Source organism: Mandrillus leucophaeus, unplaced genomic scaffold, assembly GCF_000951045.1.
Source record: "Mandrillus leucophaeus isolate KB7577 unplaced genomic scaffold, Mleu.le_1.0 Scaffold1003, whole genome shotgun sequence".
NCBI classification, from domain to species: domain Eukaryota; kingdom Metazoa; phylum Chordata; class Mammalia; order Primates; family Cercopithecidae; genus Mandrillus; species Mandrillus leucophaeus.
This window is the reverse complement of record NW_012098133.1, coordinates 676,350-687,768: the sequence shown is the minus strand read 5'-3', so window position 1 is coordinate 687,768 and position 11,419 is coordinate 676,350. Positions and strand designations below refer to the sequence as shown.

The 11,419-nt window shown below is 44.4% G+C and overlaps 1 protein-coding gene across 3 annotated transcripts in view; it reads left to right on the top strand.

The window, feature by feature from the left end:
* The first annotated feature begins 6,500 nt into the window (after positions 1-6,500).
* The window catches only part of LOC105534900 (protocadherin gamma-C4), a 49,871-nt gene continuing 44,952 nt past the window's right edge, over positions 6,501-11,419 (top strand). Inside the window, exons 1-2 of one of the 3 annotated variants that reach the window (XM_011973861.1) lie at positions 6,634-6,772; positions 9,020-9,172. In XM_011973861.1, coding sequence (XP_011829251.1) covers positions 6,743-6,772; positions 9,020-9,172 — 183 coding nt within the window. In that variant the 5' untranslated portion in view covers positions 6,634-6,742. Of the gene's footprint in view, positions 9,173-11,419 lie in introns of all 3 variants that reach the window. The other 2 variants (XM_011973869.1, XM_011973848.1) reach the window with 2 other exon arrangements.

Genomic DNA, 11,419 nt, shown 5'->3' with positions numbered 1-11,419 from the left:
TGGTGGCGCACGCCTGTAGTCTCAGCTACTCGGGAAGCTGAGGCAGGAGAATCGCTTGAACCTGGGAGGTGGAGGTTGCAGTGAGCCAAGATTGTGCCACTGCACTCCACCCTGGTGACAGACCGAGACTCTGCCTCTCAATAAATAAATAAATAAATAAATAAAACAAAATAAGTAAAATAAAATAAATGTTTGTAGTCCCAAAACATTTCGATGGCATAATTTCTTCTTGTTCTAACAAAACTACATATGCATTTGTCCTATGACCTAGCAATCACACTATTAGGAATTTATCATAAATACATACCTCAAAAATTACAAAAATACATATATACCAGGTTATTTATTACAGCATTATTTTTAATTGCAAAAACATTGTAGATAGAATGGAGGTCATATAAAACTTATTCTTAAGATTCAGACCAGGTGCAGTGGCTCATGCCTGTAATCCCAGCACTTTGGGAGGCCAAGGCAGGCAGATCACCTGAGGCCAGGAGTTTGAGACCAGCCTGGTCAGCATGGTGAAACCCTGTCTCTACCAAAAATACAAAAATTAGCTGGGCATGGTGGCATGCCTGTAATCCCAGCTACTCGGGATGCTGAGGCACGAGAACTGCTTGAACCCCGGAGGCAGAGACTGTAGTGATCCGAGATCATGCCACTACATTCCAGTCTGGGCAACAGAGCAAGACTTCGTCTCAAAAAAAAAAAAAAAAAAAAAGATTCACAGATCATCTTATCAAATCAAAGTATGCAAAATATTCAGGTAAACTTCAGATAAATATGAAGGCTAAACCATTCAGCTTCTTCACCAAATCCTTGAATGTCCCACCTGTCTAAATTGAGATACGTGCTTGTTTGATTTATTGGTTAACTGTTTTTATTCCATTTTTCCTCAAATGATCCCATAATTTGACCTTAGGAGGCTGTTCAAATAGACACATTAGGTAGAATGGAAAGACTACTCGATGATATTTAGGATTTTAAGAGGATTTTATTCATTTTTACTTGTGTGTAGTAATTTAATAGCATCTTGAATAGGATTTTATGATATTACTAACCCTCTGGGAATAATATTAGGTAATTAGACAGTTAGCTAATATTAAAATATATATTAGGTAATATTTATTGAGAGTTTCCTCTGTGTCAAGCAGGGTCAGCTTCATGGGCAGGCAACCTGTGCAGGGACACAGGGCTTCATGCTTAGATGGGCCCCTTGCTTTGAAGGCCCCTACCCTTTGGTTAGGGCTCTGCTGTTATCATCTTGAAATTCTTAATAATTTTTATTTTATTTTTTTGAGTCAGGGTCTTGCTCTGTCACCCAGGCTGGAGTGTAGTGGACTCACTACAACTTTGAACTCCTGGGCTCAAGCAATCCTCCCACTTCAGCCTTCTGAGTAGTTAGGATGACAAACACGTGCCAACGTGCTCAGATAAGTTTTTTTTTTTTTTTTTTTAAGAGATGAGGCTGTCCCTATGTTGCTCAGGCTGGTTTCAAATTCCTGGCCTCAAGTGATCCTCCCGCCTTAGCCTTCCAAAGTGCTGGGACTACAGACATGAGCCACTGTGCCTGGTCAATCATTTTTAACAACAAGCCCAAGCCCCCTGTTTTGTTTTGTTTTGTTTTGAGACAGAGTCTCCCTCTGTTGTCCAGGCTAGAGTGCAGTGGTGTGATCTTGCCTCACTGCAACCTCTGCCTCCTGGGTTCAAGTGATTCTCCTGGCTCAGCCTCCCTAGTAGCTGGGATTACAGGCACCTGCCACCACACCCGGCAAATTTTTTGTATTTTTAGTAGAGATGGAGTTTCACTATGTTGGCAAGGCTGGTCTCAAACTCCTGACCTCGAGTGATCCACCCATTTCAGCCTCTGAAAGTGCTGGGATTACAGATGTGACCCACCGCACCCGGCCTCCGAGCCCCCTATTTTTATTTTGCACTGACCCTACAAGTTATGTAGCTAGGCCTAGTTATGTTTTTAGCAAGGAAGGTATATAATCTCATGTACATTTTTGAAAGATTACTCAGGTCTCTGCCTGTGAAGTGGAATTTAGGGAATGCAAAAGAGGGAGTAAAAATAACAGCAAGGAAGCTATGATAGCATTTAAGGTTGCTTTGACTCAGGGCTCGCAGTAGATAGGATATGTAATTGATAGTTTCAAAATATGTTTTGGGAGTAGTAAGCATTGGTATGGATTAGTAATATACTGGATGTGGGGATGCAGAAAAACATATTAAAAATTACTTCTGAAATTCTGGCTGGAATAGAAGTGCCACTTACCAGGTGAGGAAGGTTGGAGACATAACATATTTGAGGGTATAGTCAAAAGCTGAGTTTGACATTATGCTACATCATATAAAAGACATATAAAAGACTACCTATTTTATAATTCCTTTTTAATAAAATATCTGGAAAAGGCAAAACTGTGGTTGCCTGAGGCTGAAGCTAGGAAGATAGACTACAGACAGGCATGAGGGAAATTTTGGGGGTGATGAGAGTATTCTAAAACTGGATTGTGGGGTTGGTTGCATTACTATATAAATTTATTTAAAATCCCTGCATTTTATAGGGGCACTATGTATGTAGAAAGCTGTGAAAAGATTTTAAAAATCATTGACATGTCTGTGGTTATGTCAGTGAGTACTATTATTATTCCCATTTTGTAGATAAAGAAAATAAAAGAGAAGTTAAACATAAAAGTTTCATGGTTACATAGCTACTAGGTTCTATGTATTGGAACCTAGTTCCAATACAATTCCAGTACTGGAATTTGAATCTTTTTGACACTAAGACCTTACTCTCAATCATATAATACATCCACTTCCTATTTTAAAGCTATATTATAGCCGGGTGGTGGCTCACGCCTGTAATCCCAGGACTTTGGGGGGCCAAGGCAGGCAGATCACGAGATTGGGAGATTGAGACCATCCTGCCTAACACGGTGAAACCCCGTCTCTACTAAAAATACAAAAAATTAGCCAGGGATGGTGGCACACACCTGTATCCCAGTTACTAGGGAGGCTGAGGCAGGAGAACTGCTTGAACCCAGGAGGTGGAGCTTGCAGTGAGAAGAGATCGTGCCAATGCACTCCAACCTGGGTGACAAAGCGAGACACCATCTAAAAAAAAAAAAAACCATATATATATATATATATAGAGAGAGAGAGAGAGAGAGAGAGAGAGAGTAAATGCTGCATCTCATTGGTCAGAAGCTCTCTTGAAATTATAAAACAGAGAAGAAAAAAGATAAAGACTGGGAAATTGTGTTGAATCAGTATATAAATCCTGTATACTGGTCCTTCCATTTCCCCTAGAAATAAGTGATACAGGCCAGGCACTGTGACTCACACCTGTAATCCCAGCACTTTGGGAGGCAGAGGCTGGCAGATCACCTGAGGTTGGGAGTTTGAGATCAGCCTGACCAACATGGAGAAACCCCATCTCTACTAAAAATACAAAATTAGCTGGGTGTGGTGGTGCATGCCTGTATTCCCAGCTACTCGGGAGGCTGAGGCAGGAAAATTGCTTGAACCTGAGAGGCGGAGGTTGCGGTGAGCCAAGATTAAGCCATTGCACTCCAGCCTGGGCAACAAGAGCAAAACAAAAGAGAGAGAGAGAGAGAGAGAGAGAGAGAAGGAGGGAGGGAGGGAGGAAAGGAAGGAAAAGAAGGAAAAGGAAGGAAGGAAACAACAAGTTATAGCATCTTTGTTTATTATCCACTGTGAGTTGTATTATCACACCTTACTTGGCTCTTTGGCAAACTATATTATATCTTCAGATCATTAGGGCTGGGAAATAGTCTCATCAGGTCCACTGGTAACTTGAAGGAGTAAATGTATCTTCCAAAAAATGCTTACTTCCAGGGAGATTGGATCCACACAAATGAATACATATATAGTCCTTAGTGTATGCTATTATTGTACTATGCCAGTAGCATAAAGATTCCTGTATTAATAAGCATTAAGTGCCTGCTGTGCTAGACAGTGAGGATACAAGTGGCCACGAAAATAGCATGGTCCCTGCCCTCCTGGAGCTTCTATTTTTCTTTTTCAGTGGGAGAAGCACACATTTTGCTTAAGCAACAATAATTATAAAATTTAAAGTTGTGCCAAGTTCAATGGAAAAAAATATAAAGTGTTCTGAGAGAGCATAACAAAGGATCCTGGTCTTAACTGGGGCCTAATGGAAGACCTCTATTAGAAAATAACATTTAAACTAAGACCGGAAAGATTTGTAGAAATTAGCAAAGCAAAGGGAGGGAGGAAAAAGCAGCTTTCCTGGCAAAGGAACAACTTGTGTGAGGGCCCTGAGACAGGGAAGGGCTGGGAATCTGACCACCCTCAAAGTGGTGCAATGGAGTATAGTTAGAGAGGGAGAAGACATGAGAACTTGAATACTATGCAAAGGACTTGGTATTTTAATTCAAGAGCAGTATGATGCTACTGAGGAGCAGCTGGAGAATTGTGTGATCCAACTAAAATTTTAGGAAGATCAACCTCGCTATTGTGGAGAATGGATATACAAGGGTTCTGTTGGTTCATGAAGAGGTCTTAAGAAAACTATGAGCTGGGTGCAGTAGCTCAGGCCTGTAGTCCCAGCTACTCAGAAGTCTGAGGAGGGAGGATCCCTTGAGCCCAAGGAGTTGGAGGTTACAGTGAGCTGTGATTATTCCACTGTACTCCAGCTCGGATGACAGAGTGAGATCCTGCCTCAGAAACAAAAACAAAAAAACAAACAAACAACAACAACAACAAAAGTCTCAGAAAACTACAGGCCTTATTATCAAGAAAATGGCAGGCCTTATTATTGAGAAAATGACTTACATTTTTAAAAGCTGATTTTCAAAAACCAGACTGTGAATTAAGTGATGCTGAATAGCAGAAGAAAAGATTGATAAACCAGTGTATCTCTGAATAACCCACTAGATCAGTGCTTGTCAAACTTTAACGGGTTTTCAAATCATCCTGATGTTTTGTTAAAATGTAAATCCTGTCTCAGTAGGTTTAGAGGAGGGCATTTCTGCATTTCTAACAAGCTCCCTGGTGGTGCCTAGACCATTGATCCTCACACTTTGAGTAGCAAGTGACTGGGCCATACTCTATATTCTAAATTCTAAATGTATTCTATCTTCTAATGCCTATCAGCCCTCTTGCTGGTCTGGCTAATTATCAAACTTGAGCATTTAAAACTGTGGGTTTTCAGAGATGAATTGAAGTGTTAAAGGCATGGAAATGTAGGTCACATATGGCTTTTCATCTCTTTGGGAAATATCCTATATATCCTTACTTATTTTCTACCTACCTAACCTATGTGCCTACCCCTTCACCTATGTTCAAGGTTCTATTATACTTCAAAAGGATTCTATGCAATCAAAGTGATGTCTGAGAAATAGTATGAGGCTCTAACACTTTACATCTAATGGTGTGGTTTGCATCATTTATTGAGGCTTACTCTGTGCCAGGCACTTTACCTGCCTTCTTCATTTAATAGGAGAGGACCAGGAACGCTTAGAGGTTCGTTTCTTGTTCAAGGATATACATCTCAACTCTGATATCACAGTGGACTCTTTTATTCACTATCATAATCATTATCATTTTGTTTGGTGACTACAATTCTAAATGCAGAAAACTGAAGCCTCTTTATTCTGTGACTAAAGGCTTTGTATTTTCTAAAGATTTGTGGAGCTTTGCTGCCATTATTTCAATAATTTTATAAAGATCCTAGGTGTTAAATAGGCCTGGCTTTTTTTCTTTTTAAAATCTTCTCCGTCTTCTTCTTCGTTAGCAGTGCAACTTCTTGTGGCATATGTGGCATAAGTGCAAGATCTTGGGAAAAGGATTGATCAAGTAAAGGGAAACTATGGAGAGAGTGTGCTCAACAATTGAGATCATGCTCCTTGTGAAAGATGGGGTAGGGAAATTTCTTATTGCTCCCTGGTTCTTAAGAAATGAGAGCTAACAATGACATCCAGTTTTAAAAGAAATAAAATCTGAATTGTACTTTTAAATTTTATAAGCCAGAGTTAAACCAATAGATAGTAACTCCTGCTAATTTGATAGTAGCTCCAGATAGTGAGGAAGTGACAGGGAATGCTAATTTCATTTGGTAAGAGATAAAACTGAAATTATTAATGTCTCCACGGAAATGCTAAATGCCTCCTTACAAGTAGGGTCTGGCTAATTGTCTGTCTTCCAACAAACCAGATTTGTTGGTGTTTTCCCCGACAACGTTGTGTAGTTTCCGGTTTGGTTCGATCCCCTTTCTTGTGATCAAAGAAAGTGATTCAAGTGTTTAATGGGTCTTGATTTGGATTGGAGACTTGCAGAACGGTTAGCCTCACCGCCCCAAGGCTGGCTTTCCTTAAGGTAGGTTTCCTATGCACAGATACTGGCAAGGCGCTTTGACTGGAAACTCTGGAAGGAAGCCAAAGGAAAGTGAAGTTCCTGGCGCTAGCGCGTGTCCTGCTCAGAGAGCCCGGCGCTAGCTCATTCTTCGTGCAGTTATTGGCTGGGACTCTGTGTGCCGCTGTCGGCCAATGAAGACGCTGGAGATTGGGCCCCGGCCCGTCCCCTTTCTGCGCCCCGGGATGAGGCAGAGACTGAACAGCCGGCGAGCAAATCAACGGCATCCAGAAAGCCATGTCGGACTCGGCGCCCAGCGCCCTAGCGCTAACCCGCTGAAAGTTTCTCAACGAAATCGCAGGGACGATCTGGACCCCGCTGAGAGGATCTGCCTTTGAGTGAGATGGTCCCAGAGGCCTGGAGGAGCGGACTGGTAAGCACCGGGAGGGTAGTGGGAGTTTTGCTTCTGCTTGGTGCCTTGAACAAGGCTTCCACGGTCATTCACTATGAGATCCTGGAGGAAAGAGAGAAGGGTTTCGCTGTGGGCAACGTGGTCGCGAACCTTGATTTGGATCTCGGTAGCCTGTCAGCCCGCCGGCTCCGGGTGGTGTCTGGAGCTAGCCGAAGATTCTTTGAGGTGAACCGGGAGACCGGAGAGATGTTTGTGAACGACCGTCTGGATCGAGAGGAGCTGTGTGGGACACTGCCGTCTTGTACTGTAACTCTGGAGTTGGTAGTGGAGAACCCGCTGGAACTGTTCAGCGTGGAAGTGGTGATCCAGGACATCAACGACAACAATCCTGCTTTCCCTACCCAGGAAATGAAATTGGAGGTTAGCGAGGCTGTGGCTCCGGGGACGCGCTTTCCGCTTGAGAGCGCGCACGATCCCGATGTGGGAAGCAACTCTTTACAAACCTATGAGCTGAGCCGAAACGAATACTTTGCGCTTCGCGTGCAGACGCGGGAGGACAGCACCAAGTACGCGGAGCTGGTGCTGGAGCGCGCCCTGGACCGAGAACGCGAGCCTAGTCTCCAGTTAGTGCTGACGGCATTGGACGGAGGGACCCCAGCTCTCTCTGCCAGCCTGCCTGTTCACATCACGGTGCTGGACGCGAATGACAATGCGCCTGTCTTCAACCAGTCCTTGTACCGGGCGCGCGTCCTGGAGGATGCACCCTCCGGGACGCGCGTGGTACAAGTCCTTGCAACGGATCTGGATGAAGGCCCCAACGGTGAAATTATTTACTCCTTCGGCAGCCACAACCGCGCCGGCGTGCGGGAACTATTCGCCTTAGACCTTGTAACCGGGATGCTGACAATCAAGGGTCGACTGGACTTCGAGGACACCAAACTCCATGAGATTTACATCCAGGCCAAAGACAAGGGCGCCAGTCCCGAAGGAGCACATTGCAAAGTGTTGGTGGAGGTTGTGGATGTGAATGACAATGCCCCGGAGATCACAGTCACCTCCGTGTACAGCCCAGTACCCGAGGATGCCCCTCTGGGGACTGTCATCGCTTTGCTCAGTGTAACTGACCTGGATGCTGGCGAGAACGGGCTGGTGACCTGCGAAGTTCCACCGGGTCTCCCCTTCAGCCTTACTTCTTCCCTCAAGAATTACTTCACTTTGAAAACCAGTGCAGACCTGGATCGGGAGACTGTGCCAGAATACAACCTCAGCATCACCGCCCGAGATGCGGGAACCCCTTCCCTCTCAGCCCTTACAATAGTGCGTGTTCAAGTGTCCGACATCAATGACAACCCTCCACAATCTTCTCAATCTTCCTACGACGTTTACATTGAAGAAAACAACCTCCCCGGGGCTCCAATACTAAACCTAAGTGTCTGGGACCCCGATGCCCCGCAGAATGCTCGGCTTTCTTTCTTTCTCTTGGAACAAGGAGCTGAAACCGGGCTAGTGGGTCGCTATTTCACAATAAATCGTGACAATGGCATAGTGTCATCCTTAGTGCCCCTAGACTATGAGGATCGGCGGGAATTTGAATTAACAGCTCATATCAGCGATGGGGGCACCCCGGTCCTGGCCACTAACATCAGCGTGAACATATTTGTCACTGATCGCAATGACAATGCCCCCCAGGTCCTATATCCTCGGCCGGGTGGGAGCTCGGTGGAGATGCTGCCTCGAGGTACCTCAGCAGGCCACCTAGTATCACGGGTGGTAGGCTGGGACGCGGATGCAGGACACAATGCCTGGCTCTCCTACAGTCTCTTGGGAGCCCCTAACCAGAGCCTTTTTGCCATAGGGCTCCACACTGGTCAAATCAGTACTGCCCGTCCAGTCCAGGACACAGATTCACCCAGGCAGACTCTCACGGTCTTGATCAAAGACAACGGGGAGCCTTCGCTCTCCACTACTGCTACCCTCACTGTGTCAGTAACCGAGGACTCTCCTGAAGCCCGAGCCGAGTTCCCCTCTGGCTCTGCCCCCCGGGAGCAGAACAAAAATCTCACCTTTTATCTACTTCTTTCTCTAATCCTGGTTTCTGTGGGGTTCGTGGTCACAGTGTTCGGAGTAATAATATTCAAAGTTTACAAGTGGAAGCAGTCTAGAGACCTATACCGAGCCCCAGTGAGCTCACTGTACCGAACACCAGGGCCCTCCTTGCACGCGGACGCCGTGCGGGGAGGCCTGATGTCGCCGCACCTTTACCATCAGGTGTATCTCACCACGGACTCCCGCCGCAGCGACCCGCTGCTGAAGAAACCTGGTGCAGCCAGCCCACTGGCCAGCCGCCAGAACACGCTGCGGAGCTGCGATCCGGTGTTCTATAGGCAGGTGTTGGGCGCAGAGAGCGCCCCTCCCGGACAGGTAAGGTTTAGCAAGTCATGCTTGACCCTGTTAGTGCTTTTTGATTCCTACATCATATTGAGGAAGGAATGGAGCTGTTTTTTAGTGATGAAGATGTTTTCCTGATGATGCATTCACACTTTCACCTGGCCCTTCCTAGATCAAAGTTAGTGCCTTTGTGAGATGGTGGCCTGCCAGAGTGTGGTTTGTGGTCCCATTTCAGGGGGAAGATACTTGACTCATCTATGGACCCAATTCACCTCCTCAGCACTCATTTGCTATCACAACTAACCAATCTTGCTAAGGGATGGTTAAGCCAAAAAACAAGATCTCAGCGATCAGAGTTTAGCCTGGTATCATTTACATTAGGAATAAGCTGCTGGATACCTCCAACCAGAGGCAGCTTCTAGGAATGCAAAAACTACCTCATTCCTCCACCTTTCAAGTGATTGTGACATTTGTATTAAAACTAGCTTTTTGATAATTTTCCTTTGTTTACACAGATCGTGTACCTCATTCTCAGATAATTTTTTATGAATGAAATGAAATTCCAGGCATCCTTTAAATTTTATTTCAAGCACTCTACTGGAAATGATGTGCACCCTACTTACAAAATATTTTTACCTTGTAACAGTAATGCATGTTTGCTATAAAATTCGGAAAATGCAGAAAAGTATTTTAAAAATTAAAACTACAGGCAGGGAGCGATGGCTCAAGCCTGTAATCCCAGCACTTTGGGAGGCCAAGCTGGGCGGATCACGAGGTCAGGAGATCGAGACCATCCTGGCTAACATGGTGAAAGTCCATCTCTACTAAAAAATACAAAAAAACTAGCCGGGCAAGGTGGCGGGCGCCTGTAGTCCCAGCTACTCGGGAGGCTGAGGCAGGAGAATGGCGTAAACCCGGGAGGCGGAGCTTGCAGTGAGCTGAGATCCAGCCCCTGCACTCCAGCCTGGGTGATAGAGCGAGACTCTGTCTCAAAAAAAAAAAAAAAAAAAAAAAAAAAAACTAAAACTACAATCTCCAAACTCAAAGATACCCACTTTTAATTATAAAAGTAATAATTTATTTCAAAAATAAATCTAGACAACCCAAGAAAACATAAAGTAGCCAGACTCAGTGATGTGCACCTGTAGTTCTTGCTACTCAGTGTCTGAGGGGGGAGGAATGCTTGAGCCCAGGAGTTCTGGGCTGTGGTACACAATGCTGATCAATTGATCAATACACTGTCTGCACTAAGTTCAGCATGAATACAGTGACCTCGTGGGAAGGCAGGACCATCAAGTTGCCTAAGGAGGGGTGAACTGGCCCAGGTTGGAAATGCAGGTCAAAACTGCTGTGCTATCCAGTAGTGGGATGACATCTGTGAATAGTCACTGCACTCCAGCCTAGGCAATATAGGGAAACCCTGTCTCTTTAACAACAACAACAACAACAAAAATCCCAGAAACTACAAAAGGAGAGTCTTTTTGGTGCCTCCAGTGTTAGTCCCTGTCCTTCCAGCCTTATTTTTTTTAAGTATATGCACAATGTGAAAGGTAGATAAATTCATATCCTTAGAAAGGTAAAGCATTCATTAATTCAGGGTGGTATGCAAGGATACTATCCAAGGCATGGGTATCCATGCAAGGTGACTGCAAGGCCTTTGCCCTGGAGAGAACACTATACATACTTGCAACTGTAGGAGAACCACTGTTATTTTGTTACTCAGTGCATCATTGCTATCAACTCTTATATTTGGCAGTTAGATAAATGAGGTTCTACCACTTACCAACTATGAGTCTGTGGCCAAGTTACTCAATCTCCTTTCTAAGCCTCTTCATCATATGCAAAAGGGAATAATAAGTGTTTTATAAGATTCATGCATGATATAATGTATGCAAAGTGTTTAGCATAGTGCCTGGCATATCATAACTGTTAAAAAATTATTAGCCAGCTCCTAGCATTTTGGGAGACTGAGGCGGGAGGGTTGCTTGAGGCCAGCAGTTTAAGACCAGCCTGAGCAATATAGTGAGATCCTGTTTCTACAAAAAAAAAAAAAAAAAAATTGTTTTCATTAGCTGGGCATGTTGGCATGCACCTTTGGTACCAGCTACTTGGGAGGCTTAAGTGGGAGAATTGCTTGAGCCTGGGAGATAGAAGCTACAGTTAGCTGTGATTGCACCACTACACTTCAACCATGGCAACAGAGTGAGACCCTGCCTGTCTCAAAAAAAAATTATCAGCTATTACTATTATTATTTTCTTTTTTTTTTTTTTTTTTTTTTT